A 26,149-nucleotide genomic window follows, 5' to 3' on the forward strand; every position below is an offset into this window, starting at 1 on the left:
AACACTATCTCTAAGGGTACTTTCACACTAGCGTTTTTCTTTTCCTGCATAGAGTTCCGTCACAGGGGCTCTATACCGGAAAAGAACTGATCAGGCATATCCCAATGCATTCTGAACGCGAGCAATCCGTTCTGGATGCATCAGGATGTCTTCAGTTCAGTCTTTTTGACTTTTCAGGATGGAGATAACGCAGCATGCTGTATTACGGAATACTTGCCTGAATGCCGGATCCAGAATTTTTTTTTTCATAGGCATTCAAATTGCCGCATTGACGGATCCGGTATTCCGGTCTGCGCATGTGCAGACCTTTAAAAATGTGGGGGGGAAAAATACCGGATCCGTTTTGCCAGATGACACTGGAAAAACGGATCCGGTATTGCAATGCATTTTTCTGACTGATCAGAATCCTGATAAGGCCTCATGCACATGACCGTTGTTTGGGTCCGCATCCGAGCCGCCATTCACTTGAATGGGGTCGCAAAAGATGCAGACAGCACTCAGTGTGCTGTCCGCATCCGCGGCTCCATTCCGCGGGCCCGTTAAAAAAAATATTACATGTCCTTTTCTTGTCCGCGCTTTGCGGACAAGAATAGTCATTTATATTGCTGTTCCTATCCGCAAATTGCAGAAGGCAACACGGGCGCCTTTTGTTTTTTGCCCGTGTTTCTTGCGCAAAAAACGGCACGGCCGTGTGCATGAGGCCTAAGTCTGAAAAATGCCTGATCAGACAGAAAAAAATTACATGCGTTTGCATACAGTTTGCCTGATCAGGCAGGCAGTTCAGGCAACGGAACTGCCTGCCGGAATCAAATAACGAGAGTGTGAAAGTACCCCAAGAGATCAGGACCATGAGTAGGGATACAGTGGTTGTTATCTGGTCCATGTAGGTCCGTTTCAATCACCACTTTTGTAGTTGTGGATGGCATTTTTAATATGAATCAATGAATAAATGTTTTTATGAAGACAAGTGCTGAAGTGTGTTATGTGTTACAAGTGTATGAACTGGAGCCAACCCTGAGGTCCAAAGCACCGCTCTGATGTATAGGGATGATCATGGAATTATAACCAGCGCTGTGGTGAGCTGAAACATTTATCTATATATCTGTTATTTTTCAATGCAAGCCTGCTTACTGACTCCAGCACCATACGCTGGCAACAGCACCTATATCTCCTGTCTTGTGCCCATACAACACTTATAACACCAAGAGCATGAGGAAAGAAAGGGTGTGCCCTCCTATTACTGCCCACTCCTAGGAAGCATTGGTGTGAGGACTGCCAACCTCATCCTCAACTCCACTCCTCACAGGCCATGGCATATGCCCTTAAAAAATATAGTTCATATAAAAAAAATCTCAAAATGCCACCAGCATTCCAAGCCACTGGACTACCCAGTACCATACCACAGAAAGTTATATGTATTGTACATAAAACAAAAACAAAAAAACAAAAACAAACAAACATTTAATAAAAACTTCAGCAACTGCGAAAATCATACAATCAAATGAGTGAAAAGGAAATGCTAGACTCATTTTTCCATCACATTAGACACTTCTCGTTTCCATGGTTATGATCACCCTTCAATCCAGGATTGCTAGCCGTGCTTGCACACTACAGGGAGTGCAGAATTATTAGGCAAGTTGTATTTTTGAGGATTAATTTTATTATTGAACAACAACCATGTTCTCAATGAACCCAAAAAACTCATTAATATCAAAGCTGAATATTTTTGGAAGTAGTTTTTAGTTTGTTTTTAGTTTTAGCTATTTTAGGGGGATATCTGTGTGTGCAGGTGACTATTACTGTGCATAATTATTAGGCAACTTAACAAAAAACGAATATATACCCTTTTTAATTATTTATTTTTACCAGTGAAACCAATATAACATCTCAACATTCACAAATATACATTTCTGACATTCAAAAACAAAACAAAAACAAATCAGTGACCAATATAGCCACCTTTCTTTGCAAGGACACTCAAAAGCCTGCCATCCATGGATTCTGTCAGTGTTTTGATCTGTTCACCATCAACATTGCGTGCAGCAGCAACCACAGCCTCCCAGACACTGTTCAGAGAGGTGTACTGTTTTCCCTCCTTGTAAATCTCACATTTGATGATGGACCACAGGTTCTCAATGGGGTTCAGATCAGGTGAACAAGGAGGCCATGTCATTAGATTTTCTTCTTTTATACCCTTTCTTGCCAGCCACGCTGTGGAGTACTCGGACGCGTGTGATGGAGCATTGTCCTGCATGAAAATCATGTTTTTCTTGAAGGATGCAGACTTCTTCCTGTACCACTGCTTGAAGAAGGTGTCTTCCAGAAACTGGCAGTAGGACTGGGAGTTGAGCTTGACTCCATCCTCAACCCGAAAAGGCCCCACAAGCTCATCTTTGATGATACCAGCCCAAACCAGTACTCCACCTCCACCTTGCTGGCGTCTGATTAGGACTGGAGCTCTCTGCCCTTTACCAATCCAGCCACGGGCCCATCAAGACTCACTCTCATTTCATCAGTCCATAAAACCTTAGAAAAATCAGTCTTGAGATATTTCTTGGCCCAGTCTTGACGTTTCAGCTTGTGTGTCTTGTTCAGTGGTGGTCGTCTTTCAGCCTTTCTTACCTTGGCCGTGTCTCTGAGTATTGCACACCTTGTGCTTTTGGGCACTCCAGTGATGTTGCAGCTCTGAAATATGGCCAAACTGGTGGCAAGTGGCATCTTGGCAGCTGCACGCTTGACTTTTCTCAGTTCATGGGCAGTTATTTTGCGCCTTGGTTTTTCCACACGCTTCTTGCGACCCTGTTGACTATTTTGAATGAAACGCTTGATTGTTCGATGATCACGCTTCAGAAGCTTTGCAATTTTAAGAGTGCTGCATCCCTCTGCAAGATATCTCACTATTTTTGACTTTTCTGAGCCTGTCAAGTCCTTCTTTTGACCCATTTTGCCAAAGGAAAGGAAGTTGCCTAATAATTATGCACACCTGATATAGGGTGTTGATGTCATTAGACCACACCCCTTCTCATTACAGAGATGCACATCACCTAATATGCCTAATTGGTAGTAGGCTTTCGAGCCTATACAGCTTGGAGTAAGACAACATGCATAAAGAGGATGATGTGGTCAAAATACTCATTTGCCTAATAATTCTGCACTCCCTGTATAGGAAAAAGTGCCAACCTATGTGTCTTCCTATGGCCACAAGAGGTCAGTCCTTTTTTCTATAATGCACAAGCACGACCACCAATGCTGGATTGCAGGGTGGCTGTAACCACAGAAACGATAAGTGCCTATTGTGATGGAAAAATGAAACCAGCCAGCAAAGGAATTTATATGGATAATAACAATACATTGGTAAGTGCCTTGTATTAACTTTCTCTACATGATGAATGCCACTTACTAAGTTTTGGAGCATGGATGGCCCTACATGTACTAAAATTATTAAGATGTATGCGCTTCTTAATAACTGTGCAGCATCTCACACCAGCTTTAAAGAGGACCTTTCACCGGTCCTGACATCACAATATAAATACCTGGCAGTGTAGGGCATGTTGAGGAGATGTCCTTACGCTTTAATGATGGGCTTCTCTTTTCCCCCGCTGTTCCCCCCCCCCATTCTGGTTTCCCATCCTGTATGCTAATCCATACCATCGGTACAGGGAGGAGGAGACGGACGTGTTTCTCAGATGGCATCTCCTTCTCCCTGGCGGTGAGCTGTCCAATCGCAGCGGAGAGCATCACAGCCAGGAAGAAGGAGACCCCCTGAGAAAACTTATGGTATGGATTAGCAATACAGGGTGGGAAACCACAGGGGGGGGTGTGCTTTGCTGATACTTCGGATTCGGATACTCTTTAAAGAGAGACTCTTCTCTACGTTTCTGAGTATCCTGCCGACTACGCCATTTAATTTTTTTCTGATAAGAGCAAGACTTCAGGTTCAGATCCTCTTAAAAGAGAGACTCATCAATTGAGTTAACAGCGACATCAGCAGGATATCTCGATTGGGAAAATGGCGATTAGGTCACTACAAGAGGCGTCCCCCCCATAGGATAAGCTTCTGACTTGTTTCCTGAAGGGTTACAGCTTTATGCCAATTAAACAAAAAGCTCCATTCCCTAGTGGAACGTAGCCAGTGCATTCACTTCATAATTGTCACTGTGTTCGTGTTCCTCAGCTCTCATCCCAGACCCTGGAGCAGCCCGTTCCCAGGTCCACAGCGAGTCAGAATCCCAAAACAAACTTGAGAAAATATGTAGACAAAGCCTTACTCTCCTGCACCTGCATTCACAGGTATTAAAATGAAATTTAAATGAACAGATACTTCATCTACACATTTTGGGGGAAGGGGGGGGTAGCATATCGGAGGAACGGAGCAACCCATCAGGGGGGAAAAAATTATAAATAAGCGCAAGGAAATATCTTCAACATGACCTACAGTGCCAGATACTTCTAATGTAATGTCAGGACCGATGAAATGTCCTCTTTAATTCATCTCATCCAATGTTTTTAAACCTTAAAGAAAAAAATCCAGTTTGTACATAAAAAGACACAAAAACAATTTTGACAACCTAATTACAAAAGTTACAGCTGTTTAAGCTGTTATGTATAATAAAATATATATAATTATTCGTAGGAAAATAATTGAATACCCAAAAAACAAAAACTTACATCAGCTCGTTTCAGCATCTCCCATTTATGTAGGATTTTCATAGCAAAGATTTTTCCACTTCCTTTCATTTTCACCACTGCTACCTGAAAGAAAAAATGCAGTGAAACTGATAGGGCAAGTTATAAAAAAAATAAAGTTTTTTGAGTGTCCGACCATTAGCAGTCTTAAAACTATTAATCATTTCACTCTTGTTACCTGCTGTCCTATTCCGAATACATCAAATCTGACTAAGGATAGGTGGAAGTCCGAGCGAGTCAACCCCTACCAATAAAATGTGATCTAACATTTCATGGTCATAAAACACTAATGTGGAAACCCAGCACATGGAAGACTTTTCAAGTTAAACATTGTTTTATTCAGGCAGATGTGAACTTCTACTTTTTGGGACTGCCTTTACTTTTATACAATAAACTTTCAGATCAGAAACAACCCCCTGGACCGCTGTTTTTAGGATTCATAGAGGTCCCAGAAGAACCATGGCAGAAAAATCATGTATGGCATATGAAATAGATATGCCATAAAAGTTTTCTTGTTGAAAAAAAAAAAAAGAAAAATCTTAACATGCATCACCTTTTTTCCAAAATAAATGTCAACAGAACTGGAATCCTCTTGGACTTCCCTTTCTAATTTTCCCATTGTGAACATCACAACCATCTAATTCCTTCATGTCCATACCTTCTTACTCCTTCACCTGCACTAGCCATGCTCAGGTAGCCTTCATCAGCCTCCAAGATAAAAATCCTTACTCCACAGAAACAGAAAACTTAAAAAGTGGTCATAGCTTACAAAACCTTATCTTTATGTTGATAGTGTATCCACTATCCAAGTAATTTTTTAAAAGTTCTTGTTCACAATCTCACCTGACACCATATGGTACACAAAGAGACCTACAAAAACAACTGCATAAAGGCCCGTCGGCAAACATAAAAAATGCAAAGAGCTTTTTTTCCCCCTTTTTTAATCTCAGTTATATGTTGAGACATGGTCTCTAAATTACACACTTAAAACCTGAGGCTAAAATAATGAGATACACAGATTATATTTCCTGTTAGGATTGCTGTCAGGTGGAATATCAACATCCTACATCAGGACATTTTCCAGACCTGCCGCAGGTAATGACTGACATTACAACTGTCCTTATTTGCTTTATTTAGGAGAGAACTGGCTCTTGACTCTGCTACACTCAGATGAGATCCTTTCTGGGATCCATTTGGGCTATCACAACCAATTAAGTCAACCTTACATCAACAGATAATCTTCTACAGACCACGAAGGTCTCTCATACAAACTTTCTTGCCTATACCAAACATAGCATGTGGTAGCCCCAATACACAGTACACAGGGTGGGCCACGAAAAAGTAGCCTGCCTATATTATCTCCAAATCATACTGCCTAATAGTAAATCAGTCTTAGTTGCCCATAACAACCAAATCAGAGCTCAGCTTTCAGTTCTTACAGGGCTCTGATTGGTTGCTATGGACAACTAAGACAGATTTACTATTAGGCAGTTTGATTTGGAGATATTGAAGGTGGGCTACTTTTTCATGGGCCACCCCGTACAAGAGATCCTAGAACACTGAGCTTAGTATTCAGCTGTGAAAAAAGAGGAGCGGCAGAAGATATTGCTGCTCATTAACAAGGTGCCAGACAAGATGGTACAGATGCTCTGGCATTCTTTAAACCACTATGTTATACATGTGGGGTGACCGTCTCATCAGAAGACCTTTTTAAGATGCAATTTCTTATCTCCACACACTTCTTCCTAGGAGACATATTACCACATTCCTGAGCTCAAGCTGTTGGCACTTATTCAAGGGTCTGTGATGGCAGAAAATGTATTCTTAAGCATAGTTTTTTGTCAGCAGACCTCCAGTTCACCTAAAAACTGTGGAAATCCATTGAAAGGCCAATGTATTGGGAGAGGGTCACTGAAAGGGTCCACCTGCTGAGAACAGGGGCACCACTCTGAACGCTTAGGTACATGGAGCAGTTAAGTATCTGCCTCGTATACATTTAACATGTAGTGTTGCCTAAATTGGTCAGTTTGCCTTTCCATCTTTGTATTCATGGTTTTAAGGAATAATTCTGTTTATGTATGCACTATTGTTCTACTGTCCCGGTCTACTATCTTCTTGTATTTTTTTTTTTTTTACATTAGGTCCCATAATACCACAGTTTTTTTTTTTTTTAAACAAAGTGTAGTGTTGCAATTAAATATATATTAGATTACTAAAAAAAACAGCAGGTGCTAAAAAACACCACATAGCCAAAACACCTAAAAAATATTTATCAAGTCAGGTGTTTTTTGAAATCAGGAACAAAACGGTGTGTGAAGGAGCCCTGAAAAAGGGGTTCTCCAGGAATAATGTTTTTTGTTTTGTTGAAGTACCCCCAGTCATTGGCTGTAGCAGAGCATGTGGCCATGCCCATGCTGCAGCGGATGTAAACACCATGCGGGGACTGGAACATGGGCATGGCAGCACAAAGGACGGGAGAAGAGGGGAGCAGGTAAGTATGAATCCTCTGATTATCGAAGCAGGCTGGGGGCACCTGTCAAAAAAAAAAAAAAAAAAAAAAAAAAAAAAAAAAAACATTTTTCTTGGAGAACCCCTTTAATGGGGTTGACCCATCTGGGACCCTGAGGGTATATCATTAAGGCCTCGTTCAGACGACGATTGCGGAGTAGAATAGGACATGCTCTATCCTTTCTGCAGAGCCACGGAACGGAAGCATGGATGGGAACAGTACACGGTGTTCTATCCGGATCTTTTGCAGCCCCATTAGAATGTATGGGTCCGCACACGTTCCGCAAAATTGCTGAAGGGTACGGACCTGTTTATACGGCCATCTAAATGGGCCTTAAGATATACAATCAATGTCAGATAGGTGAGGGCCACTCCTATCTCCAGAATGGGGCCCCTGTAGTGAAGTAGAGCACACTGCTATAGGAGTTATGAAAAAAGCGGAGAAAATGCGCTCAGCTGTTTTAGGAAGTCCCACAGCAGTCATAAGAGAGCTCGCTAGTAAGGCCACCTCTCCGTTCACTGTTATTTTCATAACTTCCATTGCAGAAGGTGGTTGCGCATGACTGCCTGATCTCTGTTCACTTTGGAGGTCCCATTCTGGACATAGGAGCAGGTCCCAGAGGTGGAAGCTACACCTTTCTACCAATGATTGTACATCCTAGTGATATGCCATCGATGTCCCAGATAGGCCAACCCCTTTAAAATGACGGTACCCACACAACAAAGTTTTCCTGTGCTGCTCATGACAACTGTGGTTTGTGACCTCAACCCTACTTAAAGTAAAAAAATTAAAAGTAATTATTTAAACTGAAAGTTGCACTAATTTGTCTACAAAAATATAACCTACCCCCATTCAAGAATATGGGAAACATCTACAAGACAAATTATTAATCAGGATTATTATTATGTTAGGGAATCACAGCATTTCAGGAGTAAAACAGACCATTGTAATGATGGAGCCTGCCACAATTTCTTGCAGCCCATATCTGCGGACATAAGAATAACAATAATAGGAATGTAATATCCTTGCCCACGTTACATGGTACAATAATGCTATAATCTATGCTTTCTCATATGTACATTGCATCATGTGTACAAATGTCAGATACTGCACTCACCTCACCAAACGCTCCTCTACCGATTACTTTTAAAATCTCAAAATCTTCTCTTTTGAGCCTCATTTGTTTGATTTTTGAAGCAAATGTCTCAGCTAAAAAACATGAAAAAATTAATATTATTGAGATATGACAACTCACCAACTTTTCATAGGCAACACACAACCATTCTAACAGGATTTAGACTAGGGCTACAAAGCGTCTATTTGTTAGCTGCCTGCAAGTTACATTAATATACCTCAACAATAATTCAGCAATTCCGTATGGGAAACAACGGATGCAGAGAACCAGGCTGTTTTTTTTTTTTTTTGGAAGGTTGTATGCAACCTCATTTCCATCAGAGAAAGGCCTCTTGCACACAAACGTATTTTATTTCTGTTTTCGGAAGGTACTCCCGTGTGCATTCCATTTCCGTATTTCCATTCCGCCCAAAAATAGAACATGTCCTATTATTGTCCGCATTACGGACAAGGACAGTACTGCTCTATTAGGGGCCAGCTGTTCCGTTCCGCAAAATACGGAATGCACACAGATGTCATCTGTAACTTTTGTGAACTACAAAACACATACGGTCATGTGCAAGAGGCCAAACAATGAGGCTGCAATTATTTTGCAGCGTTTTAGAAACCTGTAAATGACCAGATTTTGCCTTGTAGTCCCTACCCTTACCATCCAAAGCCACAACAGAAAAAAAATAATAATAATAATAATTATAGTCTCACGATGCAAAGTCTACAGAACCTGACTATATGAAATTGATGTGGGTTTGACACAGATCTCACCCTTCCACTAAGGCTACATGCACACGACCGTATGTTTTGCGGGCCGCAAAAAAAATAAAATAAAATGGATGACGTTCCGTATGGCAACCCTTTTTTTGTGGTTCCATTTTTTTGGCGGATCCATTGTAATAATGCCTATCCTTGTCTGCAAACTAGAAAAAAATAGGACATGCACAATTTTTTTTGCGGACATACTGATGCGGACAGCACACTGTGTGCTGTCCGCGTTTTTTGCGGACCCATTAAAATGAATGCGTCCGCATCCTATCCACAAAAAAAACTGATCGGACAGGGAAACAAAATACGGTCGTGAGCATGAGGCCTAAGTTTGAAAAACTGCACAGTGGGTTAAACTTCGCACAGAAAAAAAAAAAATCTGCATAGTGTACATGAGATTTGTGTAATCTCATACACTTTGCTGCAGCTTTTGCGCATGCGAATCCGCGCTGAAAAACTGTATTCCACAATGTGTGCAGGTAGCCTTAAACTAGGCCTGTAGAGCTAGCACAGCTGAGTGTAATGATACCTTTCAATTCGTGATCTGTTGCCTCATTCTGGAGAAAAAGGACTTAATTAGTATTGGTCAAACGCCAAAGTGCTTGAGTGCTCGAGTAGAGCACAATGGAAGTCAATGGGAGAACCCGAGCATTAAACCAGGCACCCCCTGCTCTGAAGAGGGGGGGTCTGGTTTATAGTAAAAAAGGTCAGAAAATTGATGGAAACGCCACTGAAATGGTTCGGGAACAGCATGGGGAGGATGTCTGGATGCATCTTGGACTCCCAGATCGCTGCCGGGAACGATGTTGTCCGAGTAGTACGCCACTTTTACAGACTGACAATAATATGCACCAAACCGAAGATAAAATCGTTTTTAGGAGGAAAAAATTGTTAGGAAACATTATTTCCTGTATATAAAGTGCAAGTGCTGCCAAAAATCACAAGGAAGAGGCACTCCGATACAACCTGTATATCAGATAAAGGAGGGCATCATTTACATTGTGGTACACCTGGTAAGGTAGTGGGACTCCTACACTCATACAGCCTATGCACTAAGGGAAAGGGCTGCCAAAAATTACAAGGAACCGTCACTCCAATACACCCTTTATTAGACATAAAGGGCATCATACACACCCTTGAAAAATTATGATTGCTGGCCTGCTGGTGACCCTCTAAAAAACATTAGGGGCGAGGGCCAGCTGCCGATCTGACCATCTAAAACATTATGGTTGAGGACCTGTTGGTGACCCTCAAAAACATTATGGGTCCTAACCCATAATGTTTTTGAGGGTCACCAGCAGGTCGTCAACCATAATGTTTTTGAGGGTCAGCTCAGCAGCAGCCTGCTGCTGAGCTGACCCTCTAAAACATTAGAAGCGAGGGCAGCCTAATAAGCATGTTGATATGATGGAGGAGGACGACGAGAAAAGGGAGATTGAACCATATACCCTTTTTAGTAGTGGAAGGGGTGCATGGGAATACAGTGTATTCAATACACCATAAAAGCCACATTTAGAGTGCCTTTATGTTGAGCCGCTTTCCTCTGGTAAAGTAGAGAAGTCAGGGACAATCCAGGCCCTGTTCATTTTTGCTAAGAGTCAAACTGTCATCATTTTCAGTTGACAGGCGGAGGCGCTTATCAGTTATTATGCCCCCAGCAGCACTAAATACCCGCTCTGACAAAACGCTGGTGGCAGGGCAGGCCAGCACCTCCAAGGCGTAGAGCGCCAGTTCGTGCCACGTGTCTAGCTTGGACACCCAATAGTTGTAAGGCACAAAGGGATCGAGGACGCAGACACAGTCTGCTACGTACTCCATCTTCAAAAATTGTTCCTCCTTGTGACACTAGGCCGCGCATCAGGTTGAGGGTGCTGGTGGGGTGTCATAAAACTGTCCTAAGCCTTGGAGAGTGTTGCCCTGCCTCTGTTGGAACTGCTGTGTGTTCCCCTCATCTCCCCTCCTCGGGTGGCCAAGGAACAACGTATTCTGCAAACAGCGTTTTTGGAGCAATTTTTCCACAAGGACCTTCTCGTATTGCACCATTTTGCTCGTCCTCTCCACCACAGGACTGAGAGATGAGAAGTTCTCTTTGTAGTGGGGGTCAAGAAGGGTGAACAACCAGTAATCGGTGTTGGCAAAAATGCGTACAACGCGAGGGTCAAGGGAAAGGCAGCCCAACAAAGTCAGCCATGTGTGCCAGAGTCCCAACAGACAAGACTTTGCTGTTCTCATCAGGGGGTGACTCCATTTCCTCTTCTGCCCACCCACGCTGAACAGATGGAATAAAACTTCCATGGGTACTACCCTCTGTAGCAGAGGCAACAGTCTCCTGTTCCTCCTCCTCTTCCAATTCACGCTGAGAAGACGAACTGAGGGCGGTCTGGCCATCATCCTGTGCACTTTCTTCCCCCATTTCCACCTCTTTCACATGCAAAGCGTCCACCTTTATTGTGAGCAGCGAGCGTTTCAGTAGACACAAAAGTGGAATGGTTATGCTGATCATAGCGTTATCGCCGCTCACCATCTGTGTTGATTCCTCAAAGTTACGTAAAACCGCACAGAGGTCAGACATCAATGCCTACTCGTCGCTTGTGAAGAGCAGAAGACGACTGGAAAGGTAATGACCATGTTGCAGCTGGTATTCTAGTACTGCCCTCTGCTGCTCACAAAGCCTGGCCAACATGTGAGCATGCGCTGGAATACCATGTTCCACGTCGCACAACAGTCAGTGAGCTGGCAATTGCATGCGCTGCTGCAGCGTTGCCAGACCGGCAGAAGCTGTCGATGACTTGCTGAAATGGGCACACACGTAGGGCACCTTCACCAGTAGTTCAGGCAAATTGGGGTAGGTTTTGAGAAAGTGCTGAACCACTAGGTTGAAATTGTGGGCCAGGCATGGTATGTGTGTGAGCTTGCCGAGCTCCAAAGCCGACACCAAGTTATGGCCATCATCAGACAACCATGCCTGTTTCTAGGTTGAGTGGCGAGAGCCACAGCTCAGTCTGGTCCCTTAGCACACCGCCGCAGAGCTGTGGCAAGGAATGCTTGTCACCTAAACCGATCTGCTTAGGCACGGCCTGTTGCCGCTTCCCCACTATAGTGCTACACTGCTTCCAGCTACTGAATGATGTCTGACTGGTGCTGCAAGATGATAACTCACAGGTGGATATGGAGAAGACTGAGGAGGAGAAGGGTGGGGGGGGGGGGGGTGTTACAGCCACTAATGTAGGTGGTGGCCGAAACCGTAAAGTAGGGCCCGCAATCCTTGGCGTCGGTAGCACCTGTGCCATCCCAGGGTACTACTCGTTCCCAGCCTCCACAAGGTTCACCCAGTGTACAGTCAGGGAAATGTAGCGTCCCTAGCCAAAAGCACTTGTTCATGTGTCAGTTGTTAAGTGGACATTCCCAATAACTGCGTTGGTCGCACTGGTCTGACTTCGAGAGTGGTGTCCTGCGCCACCCTGCAAACTGGGACATGAAGCTAGGTATGGTGGAGGAGTGCGTTTCTTGTGCTCTGGCAGCAGGCACAGTTTCACCATGCCCAGGGTCACGGCCTCGTTCCTTACTGCTCGCCTTGCGCATATTAAATTATATATATGCTTGCAAATATGTCACACGTAGAGTAGCGCAGGTTTTGGAAGTGTATGCTCAAATAAAGTGAATAAAGTGCACAGAATGTCACAGATATTTTTAGGGTGCGCACACGTTAAACAGGAGGTATAGCGCAAGTAATGTCGCCGTTACCAGTGGCTAATATAAAATTACATTGAATTAATGTCACTGATATTTCGGATGCGCCAACGTTATACTGGAGATGTAGCGCAGGTAATGTCGCTGCCACCAGCAGCAAAAAAAAATAAAAAAAAATTCCACTGACTGTCACTGATATTTTGGATACGCAAACGTTATACAGGAGATGTAGCGCAGGTAATGTAACTGTTCGCAGCGGACACAGTCTACGGAAAAAGTACACTGGATGTCAGATATTTTTAGGCTGCGCACACGTTACACAGGAGATGTAGCGCAGATAACGTCGCCGTCACTAGCGGCCAAACAATTGCAAGCTATTTAAAGCGCAGGTTGCACTAAAAATATATATTACTGCCCGATACAACTATAGTCCTTAAAAGGACTTTTTAGAACAAGTATAAAAACTAAAATATTTATATTTCAATACCTACACTCTCTCTCCCTTCTGCTCTCCCTGACCAATACTGAGCCGAACACGTGTCATCGGGTGCTATATAGCACCCGATGACGCGTTCTGGCCAGCCAATCACTGTAATGCCAGCAGCCAACATGGCTACTGGCATTAAAGTGAATGGCAGTACTTACCTGCACGTTTATTGGCTGCGTGGCAGCCAACAAACGTGCGTGGAGGAGACTCTAACATCGCACTCGAGCACACGCGGTATTCGGCCGAACACTGCGATGTGCCGAGCATCACGATGCTTGAGCCTAGTGTTTGGCCGAGCATGCTCCCAACACTACTTGTAATCCATATGCAATTGCGCACAGAGGGGTGCACCTACTGCTTCCTATGCCAGCCCCTCACTCTCCGTAATTGACAGGGACAGGTTCCTGAATACTCCTCTAAGGCTTAATTTACATCTATGTTCGGAGATCTGGCAAACTGTTCCAGCACAGAGCAGCCTGCCGGGTCCTCTACTTCGTTGCCGGAACCCCATTGACTTAAATGAGGTCTGGCGGTGATGCAGATTTCCAGCCTAAATGCCGGGTTTTGGATGGACAAAAACCATTGCATTGAATGTTTTTTTTGTCTGGCCGACAACAGACATTTCTGCTGGATCAGGCAGCCTGATCTCAGAAACCGAGATGTGAATGAGGCCTGACCTGGTCCTGTCAATCAAAAAGGAGAGGGAGGGGCTGGCAGAGGAAGCAGGAGGTGCAAGGGTGCTCAGAGTGTCTTGGGCCCACCCTGCATTTAAAGGGGTACTCGCAAATGAGCAGCCTCCACCTTTATCTCAAGAATGGCCCTTCTGTGAATAGGAGGGGATGCCGCACATGCGCAGTGTCCTCTCCATTCACTGCTAAATACAGCTGAGCATAGAAGTAAATGGAGAAAACTGTGGTCACCATTCAGAGTTGGGCAACACCCTTGAGATAAGATTTGTCTCAGTAGGTAGGACCTGCACCTTTCAGACATTTATGGCAAATCAGATCGAGGTGTCAACCCTTTAACTGCTCATTCTGCATATGTGCTTTTTCTCCAGTAGCAATAGATGGCAGAGTATAAAAAATCATGACATTCAGCTGAGCTACCCCTTAAAGGCATTGTGTTTGGTTTGACAGTGAATTTAGGAACCAACTTATGGAATACCTAAAAGCCAGAAAAAGAAAGATACCAATGACCACCAGCTGTCCGTTGTGAAGACCTCATGGCTTCCTATGTAGTATACAATGGACAAGGGGTTGAACAGAGAGCACGCCTTTCTATGCGAAGATGTAATCAGGGTCGGGCTGGCCCACCGGGGTACCAGAGGATCCTCCGATGGGCTCTGACGCAATAATAGGCCCCTTAGTAAGTCATGGAAGAAAATGACAAACGTATCTCAATAACCTTGTTGCACTGAGGTCTGTGGTTAGTATGAAGAAACATGTGCGCCATGCAGTCACTGCTGTCACGTTGATTACAAACCAGTGTGACCTCAGGCGTGTCAGACTGGCTATTGTACCCAGGGGCGCTGGGATGACGTGTCTCATCCTGTATTAATATCTGGATCTAGTAACAGTTTTTCTACACAGCAACAGTATCTAGCCACAGATCGGAGGAAGGCTATGCAATTACAGCTGTACTAAAATAAGATGGCGCTGCGCGTGTGCCGACATGTCTCCTTACAGCCAAGATATTGGACATTGCACACAAAACCCGCACAAGTTTTAAAAAGGAAGGAAGAATTGCTTTTTGCGGTCCTGGCGCTGTGAAACCACACATTCAACTGGTTTCTATCACTTCAGTTCTATCCAAATAAAAATGGTGTGACCTTCATATTTTTGGGCATGTAAATGTTTCTAGAGGATATAGGCATGCTACATGAGAGTTGTGTGAATGAAGCCTTATGAAGCCATCTTTTCTGGCTACCAAATCTGTCTATGTGAGAGGAATATGCCCAATGTGTCCGCGGCTAAAAGTGTGTAAAAAGTGGTGCAAATTGGCGCAGGGGTTTCTTAAAGTTTTTCCAACTTTCTTGAAAAGGTGTGGGGCTTAGCGGCAAGGGGCCAAGATTGGTGGAAAGGGGGCGTAATCTCAATTCTGGCATAAAATTCTGTCTCAAAGTAAGCCAACAAACAGTTGGTGTGGAGTTAGACACATGTTTATCCCTGCACCACGATCATCATCTAGCCCGAGCTCCTGTGATAAATCTGGTACAGGTCTAGACAGCCTAAAGGACCAGTTACAGGGGACGACAGATCAGCAGAAGCGTTCCTTCCCGACGATCTGCTGCTCGCTGGTGGAGGCGACCAGTGCATTTACATGCAGCGATCTCCTCCATAGTATAGGGAGGAGCGAACGCTAATGCCATGGTTCGCCCCTATAATTACTCATTGTTTGGCAAATGATTGTGCACAAACGATTGGATTACCCATTGAACATAGCGTTTTGCTCATTCATTGGGTCATCGGTGGAACATTTACACCGCCAGATAATTGCTAACAATCCTGGACAACCCCTTTAACGTTCAAACCATGTATTTTATGATGAGTAGGCCTACAGCTGCTCCATGGGTATGGCCTGCACAGATTGGACATCACATCAGCCTTTATTCTCTCCAGCAATCCATTCTTCGGCCAGGAGAACAATAGGTTTATGCTGTAAGCTCTCCAGGTTTTTCCTACATTTCATATTATTTTATTAATTCCTGTTTAGAACTGATAATGGGAGCAGAGATGGCCGGCTGAGCTGGCTCTATTGTATGCTAGATAAGCAAATCAGGAATACGAATACCTCCCCCGCTTGACTACGGTTATGACTTGGCTGCTCCAAACTAAATTCACATCAATCACAAACCTTTCAAGTGGCAGATTAGAAGTCATCCAGAAATTCCTGTGCAAAGTTCCAGTTGTGGACCACACCTAATACATAAACAGCGCTCCTCTGCATGAATCGCTATACTGTATTAAGTCCTATACACAAGTTATGCATATGGTTTAAGAGGGACATATAGTTCAACTCCAGTACAATTACAAGGATGTGTGTATACATGTACAAACCCTAACATAGTACTTTCATCAGAAATGTTCCTTTCAGCAGCAGGATTGATCTAACAAAGCAGAAGGTAGCAAGGAATGTCACAGTAATTCCTATGCCATGCCTGGTCAAAAGCAACGCTTTACTGGGTAAAGCTGGAATAAAGGGCCGTTTCAGAGTTATTTTTTTAATTCTATTTCTTTTTAGGTTTATCAGCAGTGACGGTATTAAAATAGTAAAAGAAAATTATACTCACATCTCCTACTCCCTCTGTTCAACAGCTGCTTGCTTCTCCTTCCTCCTTTAATTTTCCTGTCTGTAGTGGTGACATGCCCTTATACAGCATATGACAGTACATGTACCCATTGATTTAAAAGGTGTCTGTTCACATTTCCTTTTTTTTTTTTTACTGACAGTGGGTCAGTAAAAACAAAATCACGGGGACATGCACTACTTTGATCTGTGATGCAGACCAAGCACGCCCATTGAAGTCTAGGGGTCCGTGAAAAATGCATCTGTGTTGTGTCCATTTTTCACTGAAGACTAATAGAAGATTCATTGGAAATACATTTTCAGCTCAGGAACATCAGTGAATTACGGATGACACACTGATGGTAAAAACAGTCACACGGATCCTTCACGAACATCTTCACGGATGAAACACATACGCTTTATCGCTTTACTTCACACACGTGACACTGACGTGGAAATGTGAATGAGGCCTAATACAGTCCTTGCACACACAAAAAAAAAAGAAAAGAAAAATTACCTCCAACAACCCCTTTAACCACTTCCCGACCACCTATTGGCTATAAACGTCCTTGGCCGGTCGGATTATCTCTGAATGGACATTCTGGAACGTCCTTCCAGAGATGGCAGCTGCACGCAATTCATGCGGCTGCCGAGCGGGGGCCCGGAGAGAAGGCATGGACCGTTTCTGTCCCTGCCTTCTACATCGCTGTATACACAGCGCTCAACGAGAAAAATGAAAATATGGCTGTTAGAAAATGCCAACACAAAAAACTGCATAAAAAAGAAATTAGAAAAACAAGATTTTTTGTGACCACCTCCCCCAAAAAAGGAGAAAAAAAAAATAAAATAAAAAAGCAACCAGAAAGCCAAATGTACACCAAATTGGTGCCAATAAAAACTACAGCTTGTCCAACACAAAATGCCCTCACACAGCTCATTCAACAAAAAATAAAAACCTGAAAGAAAATTCCATGTTGGAAAATCCAGATGCCGCCCTTCTGAGCCCTGGCGTATATAACAGTTTACAACCACAGTTGGGGTGTTACTGTATTCAGGAGAGTGGGTAGCAAATTGTGGGGGGATATTCTCCTGTAATCTTTTGTGAAAAATAAAGTTTGGGCCTAAAGCACCATTTTCTTGTAAAATAAAAGAATTTAAAATTTTCATTTTCACACCCAAGTATTAAAAAAATCTATGAAACACCTGTTGAGTGAAGTGCTTGCTACATCCCTTAAAAATTCCTTGGGTGGCGTAGTTTACAAAATATGGTCCTTTTTAGGGGTCTTGACTGTGGGGGAACCTCAGGGTCTCTTCAAATGCAACATGGTGCTCAAAAGACCATTCCACCAAAATCTGCCCTCCAAAAACCATATGGCGCTCCTTGCCTTCTGTGCTCTGTCGCGTGCCCAAACAGCAGTATACGACCACATATGAGGGGTTTATGCAAACTGCAGAATCAGAGTGATAAATATTGAGGTTTGTTTTGTTGTTAACCCTTGCTGTATTCCAGGGAAAAATAAAAATTGTAAAATAGAAAATCTTCAACAAAAAATAAAAAATTTGAAATTTCACCTCTATTTTGCTTTAATTCCAATGGAATACCTAAAGGGTTAACAACATTTCTAAAAAAAACAGTTTTGAATTGTTTGAGGGGTGTCGTTTCTAAAATGGGGTCATTTATTGATTGGTTCTATTATGTGAGCCACACAGTGACTTCGGAAAATTTTCAATTTTTTTTTTAAAATTGCTTCTAAAATTCAAAACCTTCTAATGTCCTAAAAGAATAAAATTACATTACCAAAATGATGCCAACATAAAGTAGACATATGGGGAATGTGAATTAATATTTTATGAGGGATCACTAACTCTTAAAAGTAGAGATTAAAATTTTTATAAACTTTTTGATTTTAATTTTTGAAAAAAAAATAAAAAGGTCAAACACATTAACTCAAATTTACCAGTAACATGAAGTACAATGTGTCACGAGAAAACAATCTCTGAATGGCTTGGATAAGTAAAAGGGTTCCAAAGTTATTACCACATAAAAGGGACATGTCAGATTTGCTAAATTGGGCCTGGTCAGGAAGTAGTTAAATTGGTATTCCAGGAGTACTATGGTTTTTAATATTTATTTATTTTTTTCCAATAGTAAATGGCGTGACACGGGAAAAGGTCTTTTATCTACATTTTAAACTCATGTTTTTCATTTTCCAAAACACTCTGTAGACCCCTTAGATGCGGCAGTCAGCATTGAACACGGCATCTAAGGCATTAAATGGCAGTTACAGCAGGGTCCCGGCTGTCAGTGAAAGTCCTGATTCAGAGGGCACAGCTCCTGTGCCCGCCTGATCAGTGCATTGTACATGTACAATGCGACAGAGGAATTCCTTGTCCTCTGCGCAGTACATGTATAGCGCATGTCGGGAAGGGGTTACCGTACACTAAACCTAGAAATGAATGATAAATGTAAACAGAAGATAAAGTCACGCCACTGTGTTTCAGGAATATGCAGAAAATCCGGCAGACTGACAAACAGCCTTAGTGCTCATGCATGTTTTGCGCTCTGCAAAACGTGGTACCGCAAAACACCAATACTGGCCGTGTGCATTCCGCATTTTGCAGAACGGAACGGCCGGCCCCTAATAGAACACTCCTATCCTTGTCTGTAATGCAGACATGAATAGGACATGTTCTATCATTTTGTGATTATTTTTGATGAATTCTTTACCTTCAGGCACAATGTTATTGGAAGATCTGGTTCTTGAGGACTAGTTAGAAGGTTGCAAATATTTTAGTTCTCTCCCTGTGGCCTACTGATGAACCTTTTGAGCCAAGCTGACCCCTCCTTACATTTCCTCACTTAGCTCCAGATAAAGTACCACCTGCAGGCTCATGTACACACAGCAATTTTTCAAACCATGAACAAGATATTAGTGATTTGAAAAATTACCAGTTTTTAATGAACACTTCCATCAGTACAATGAACATATGCCACTTTTATTTTTTTTTTAACACAAGTTCACTAGAAGCTGCATGTGTATTTTAAGTGAATAAAGCACAATTACCTTTGACGATACCGCTAATGATTTCACTAACAAATTTCAATCATTGCCTTAACACGTAATCTCCGCTCTGCCTATGACTCCTCTCACTCAAATCCATGAACTTATTTCCACTCTTCTCATAAATCCCTTTCCTCCACTTTGTCTGTAAAATTCATATTACATGTAAATCTTCAATGTACAGAACCATGGAAGACAATAGCGCTACATAAGGAGTAATAAAGTAAAAAAAAAATAAACTGGACATGTGGGAAGTACTTTATTTACTGGTAGCAGCAAAAGTAGTTTAGGAGTTGGAAACACCTTTAATAAGTCTTTCAGCTAAGGAACTGTTTAAATGTAACCTGTCTTGAGATCGGAGCTGCTCTAACCACGAGCAGCATACTATTTCATCAGCCTTCCCATTACGAAGAATGTAAACTCTAACATAGTTTGAAAAACAGCAGGGCACAAGGAGAAGTATCCACTGGGTGGCTCGCCTCTATGTTCTCCCCACTTTATTTCGCTTAAAGGGGTTATCCGGATTGTGCCGTAATCCTATGCGGCAGTCACTTCTAGGATCACGTGCCATGCACTGAGCACATGATCCTAGCCTGGAGTTAGAACCCACAGCGCATGCATGTATGCAAGTATGAATCTCTTGCTAGTGCTGTGACGAGAGAGACAGACTTGCACATGCACTGGGGTTCTAACACCAAGCTAGGATCACATGCCCAATGTACGGTACGTGATCCTGGAAGTGGCAGCCAAATGGCATGTGATCTTGGAAGTGGCCACTGCACGGGATCTTGTCACAACCTGAATAGCCCTTTTTACTGGCAGGACTCTCACTTTACATACACACACTAATATATATATATATATATATATATATATATATATATATATATATATATATATATATATATATATATATATATATATATTAGTGTAAGAGAACAGTCGAACATGCCAAGCAACACAGACGAGATTCTTAACGCAGATGCGGTCACTTTCTGGGGACTGTAATAATCTTCCATGCCCACTACCTGTAGTCATTTCAGCTGCCATAAAGCACACAAACCCTGCTGTATTGTATATGTGTGGAAAAATGCTGCAAAAGTAAAAAAAAGTAAAATGCTTTCAAAATTATGACAGCTTAAATTTTAATGTATTCTGCAGCAAGAAAGACCCCAAGCATACAGCCAAAGTCATTATGAACCATCTTCAGCATACAGAAGAACAAGAACCCCTGATCTCAACATCAGTCAGTCAGTCTGTCTGGGTTTACATGCAGAGACAGAAGGATTTGAGCAAGCCTACATCCACATGCTACTGGCAGAGTACCCAATGGAATGCACATAGCATTCTGAAAATAGTCTTTATTATGTTCCAAACAACGGGGGCTCATCTCCTTCTTCAGGTGAAAAATGGGCATAAATAAAAGACCTCACTGATATATACAAAACAAAATAAAATTGGTGGGTGTTATTCTCCTCCTGGTGGAGGGGCCATATGTTTTGCCAAGTTAAATGTCTCATGTAACTCACATTATGGACCCTCCACCAGGAGGTAGATAAAGGAGAGGCGTGCAGTACTTTTCTGTGCATTTGCATCTGAATAAGGGGGTCAGCTCCCGAAACATGTTAAGTGTGGAACATAATAAAGACTATTATCCGAGAATCTGGATGAACATTGTTCTGCTGTAGTCCTGCTCATATCCTTCTGTCTCTTCATGTAATCCCAGACAGAATCAACGATATTGAGAACAGGGCTCTGTGGGGGCCCTATCATTATTTCCAGAACTCCTTGTTCTGGTGTTGTCTGTGCATTTCATTGGGGTTTTCTGCCAGTAGCATTCCCCAATTCTGAAGACAATTACACGCAACTTTAGGTAAGATGCAACCAGTTTCCAGTCGACTACAAAGACTGGTGTAACTTGCAATGACTCAAATGAAATGATGACAACAATGAATCAAGCTGTAGACCGAATGGCCACATTTTGAAAAAAATAAGTATAGAGGCTTAAAAGAGTAAGGCCCCTTTCACACGGGGGAGAATTCTGTGCGGGTGCAATGCGTGAGGTGAGCGCATTGCACCTGCACTGAATCCGGACCCATTCACTTCAATGGGGCTGTTCAGATGAGCGGTGATTTTCACGCATCACTTGTGTGTTGCGTGAAAAATCGCAGCATGTTCTATATTCAGCGTTTTTTCACGCAACGCAGGCCCCCTAGAAATGAATGGGGATGCGTGAGCAAGCAAGTGCGGATGCAATGCGATTTTCACAAATGGTTGCTAGGAGATGGTTAGTAAATTGATAAACGTCAATTTACTGTATTATTTTCCCTGTATTATAACATGGTTATAAAGGGAATATAATAGCATTCTTAATACAGAATGCTTACTAAAATGTTGCTTGAGGGGTTAAAAAAATATATAATAATAATTACTCACCCCATCCTCTTGTCCGGCATAGTCTTTTTTCTTCATCTTTCAGGACCTGCAAAAGGACCTTTGATGACGTAATCGCGCTCACCACATTGTGAGCGCGATTACGTCAAAGGTTCTTTGGCAGGTCCTAAAAGATATAGAAAGATGATGCCAGACAAGAGGATGAGGCGAGTTAATTATTTATTTTTGAAAATGAAAAGAACACCTAACCAGAACATAAGTGAAGTTCAGGTTCGGGTCTGGGTACCACATTCAGTTTTTTCTCACGTGCGTGCAAAACACATTGCACTGGCGAGGAAAAAACTGAACATCGGAACGCAATCGCAGTCACAACTGACTACAATTGTGTGCCTACTCGCGCAGTTATCCCGCAATGCACACGCAACGCATCCGGAACAATTCCGGGAAGCCCATGTGAAAGAGGCCTAACTAAACCTTTGACCATAATTCCCTAATAAAAGTTTTTTTCTAATATATTTTATTAATGAATTTTGCATTTTTATTAAACTTTTTCCCTACCTAAAGCGCAACATTCCCTGTGTGCTTAAAACTGACATTTCTGTACCCCGCTGTACAGAGATTACATTTTATGAATGTGGCCGCAGCAGCGCATATTGCTGCTCCTGCCCGTGCCCCCGGGAGGTTTACTTAATTCTTGCTCTGTACCCATGTACTATGCCAGCATTTAGTAAACCTCCAGAAGGCACAGGCAGGAACAGCAATATCTGCTCCTGCCCATACTCGCTGTGCTGCAGCCCTATTCATAAAATGTGTTCTCCATACACTGCTCTAAGTCAACAGTGCACAGAGAAGTAGATTTTAGGCGCCCAGCTAAACATGCACTTTAGGAGGGCAAAAGTGTAATAAAAATACAAAATACATTAATAAACTATATTACAAAAACTATTATTAGGGTTAAAGATGTGCAAATTTCCTATTTTGAAATTCGTTTACTGGTAAAAGGTGAATTGCGTTATGGATTTCGTTGCCATGGACCATAACGCAATTCTATGACTGAATGCATAAAGGAATGCCTTTAGAGGCATTCCGTCATAATAGAAGTCTATGGGCTGCAAAACCAGATCTGTCCCGTTTCAGTTATATAGGGGAGTCCTCTCCTGCATAATGGAAACGGGACGGATCCGTTATGCAGGCCATAGACTTCTATTATGACGGAATGCCTCTAAAGGCATTCCGTTAGGCATTCCGTCATAGAATTGCGTTATGGTCTAAGGCAACGAAATCCATAACGCAATTCACTTTTTACCAGTAAAAGAAGCGTGAATGAATTTCATAACCTGAACCTCATCTTTAATTAGGGCATTAGGGACATCTTATTAAAATGTTAGTCAAAGTTTAGTTACTCTTTAAAGAGGGTTTTCCGGGAATAGAAAATGAAAATACTAAAATATTAAATTTATGATAAATATAGTCGCAAATATCTTTCATTAGTTACAATTGCTCGTTTTGTCTAAGGATTGTCTATGGGCCTGTAAGTGGGGTAAAAAGAGCATCACCCCATTTGCGGTTTGTGGACTGGCCATGTATCCTTCATAGCTGTCTGCGCCTGTAAGTGGACGTCTTTTACCAAGAGACTGTACAGACATTTATTTATACCATGTGCATATGTTGTTGCACTGTACATGTTGTTTTGTTTAGTTGGTTGGTTGGATGAATCAGCAGTGCGGTTGTAAGTGTAGTGCTGTACAAATCAATGACAGTCTTCTGGATGACAGTGTGTTGTAGGGGTATTTTGAAGTACTGATTGGTTCTGTCCCCTTTAAGTCTGTCTCTTTTATATCATCTTTAATATTCTGTCTAATAAAGTCTTCCTTGTAATGTAGTGGGTTGGAGATCAAAAGTACTCAATAGGGGATGGGTACAAACTATTATTCTGTATGTGATTTGTCGGTGTTACCTTATATTTAAGCACACTTACTAAAATATATTGATTTACCTAGCTTGTGTAAGCTTATTCATTCTCAAATCTTTTGAATTCACATTTTGAAACGGTTACATGGGGAGATACGGGGAACTGGCAAGATACAGGAACAGCAAGATGCTGGTAGGGGATAGAGCATGCAGATGTTGGCATGTTCTGCCACCATGCTGTCAATGGGACATTGATCAGGATATTTACTTTCAGTGCCTTATTTGGAATTGGAAAATAATTTTTCCTCTAATATGCAGTAATAGCAATGTGCCTCATAAGCGGTTTTTGACTTCCTCTGCATCAACACAAAAAGGATTCTAAGTTAAACTACCTTATTGACTGTGTAACTCTGTTTTAAGGGGATGGAGGAGAGCCCATACAAGATAAGAGTGTGGTTATGTAAACTGAAAATAGAGAAAAAAATATGGTGGCTCACCCGCTTACTATCATAGAAAAGGTGCTCGTCTATTCGACTCACCCAGTCAAAGAGTAAAAAGAAAATGTAGTAAATCAATGACAGGCACACCACATTTGAGACCAAACTGAGAATAATGTCTTAAAATACATGATTTAATAGATAAAACCCTAAATAATCCCTCTAACATAAAACCCAACCAAACAAAAGAAATCAAAGCAAAGCAAGATGGGTAAAATATGTTTTGACTGTAGTATCGACAGCAATATGTATGTTAAGTACTTAATGCGTTGTTATTGATTAATGGCATCCATATAGCCGTGCAGATATTGTCAAAACATGCAACACATAAGATATCAATAATGTGCAAGTATGACGCACAGTATCATGTCTAAAAACGCATATTAGTATAGGTACTTGCTTTATAATATTTGCTTGCTTTGTGATAATGTCCTTTCTTAAAGAGTTACTTGCAGTATCATTTGTATCGATAAAATATGCCTCATCATTTGTACAGATCAACCTTATGAATCAAAGTCCTTTTCACATCAATCGGTAAAATCAATAGTTAATAATGTGCATAATATCCATGGTAAATAGTGCGACTACACCAAGGAGAATGACAACAGTTGAGAGGTCAATGATATCCCGTAATTAAAAGGAAACTATGAGCCCTCTGATTTGTTGAGCAAGTTAAATGCGTTCAGCTGTACATACAGTACAAACAAAAAACGACACTGTATTTTTTTTGCAGAGCAACGTCGTTTCCCAGTGCTGCATGATTAATTGCCAGTTAATAATTAGGTAAGTATATGTTATATGGCAGTCAGGTACTTAGGAGATACCTACGTGGAGTCCCACGTGGCATACAGTACTCTGGCTGCTGTTACCTCTCTCCCGTCGTTTGGCTGGCACAGCTTTGGTCTCCGGCAGTCTTTTTCTGTAGTTTTGCAAATGATACTTAGCATCCCACGTGGTATGCTCTGCCGGCACTTGGCGTCCCATGTGGTCTTGCTTGCCAGACCGTGAGTAGATTAACACTCAGGTATACATACCGTTCAAATGCAATAGGAAGTGCTTCCCAAAAAATAGGTCAAATCGATATCCATTAGTGTTGGTACTTAAGGGTTGCAGGAACAGTACAGACCAAAAGTTTGGACACACCTTCTCATTCAAAGAGTTTTCTTTATTTTCACGACTATGAAAATTGTAGATTCACACTGAAGGCATCAAAACTATGAATCACATGTGGAATTATATGCATAACAAAAAAGTGTGAAACAACTGAAAATATGTCATATTCTAGGTTCTTCAAAGTAAGCTAAGTAAAGAAAAACAAGTGGCCATCATTACTTTAAGAAATGAAGGTCAGTCAGTCCGAAAAATTGGGAAAACTTTGAAAGTGTCCACAAGTGCAGTCACAAAAACCATCAAGTGCTACAAAGAAACTGGCTCACTTGCGGACCGCCCCAGGAAAGGAAGACCAAGAGTCACCTCTGCTGCGGAGGATAAGTTCATCCGAGTCACCAGCCTCAGAAATTGCAGGTTAACAGCAGCTCAGATTAGAGACCAGGTCAATGCCACACAGAGTTCTAGCAGCAGACACATCTCTAGAACAACTGTTAAGAGGAGACTGTGTGAATCAGGCCTTCATGGTAGAATATCTGCTAGGAAACCACTGCTAAAAGGACAGGCAATAAGCAGAAGAGACTTGTTTGGGATAAAGAACACAAGGAATGGACATTAGACCAGTGGA

The 26,149-nt window shown here is 42.1% G+C and overlaps 1 protein-coding gene across 1 annotated transcript in view; it reads right to left on the minus strand.

The window, feature by feature from the left end:
- CDC42BPG (CDC42 binding protein kinase gamma) overlaps positions 1-26,149 on the minus strand; it is a 144,347-nt gene that overhangs the window by 79,799 nt on the left and 38,399 nt on the right. The window contains exons 2-3 of the mRNA XM_044270780.1: positions 8,313-8,404; positions 4,669-4,752 (exon numbers count right to left, since the gene is read on the minus strand). Coding sequence (XP_044126715.1) covers positions 4,669-4,752; positions 8,313-8,404 — 176 coding nt within the window. The remainder of the gene's footprint in view (positions 1-4,668; positions 4,753-8,312; positions 8,405-26,149) is intronic.

Source organism: Bufo gargarizans, chromosome 10 (genome assembly GCF_014858855.1).
Source record: "Bufo gargarizans isolate SCDJY-AF-19 chromosome 10, ASM1485885v1, whole genome shotgun sequence".
Classification (NCBI taxonomy): Eukaryota; Metazoa; Chordata; class Amphibia; order Anura; family Bufonidae; genus Bufo; species Bufo gargarizans.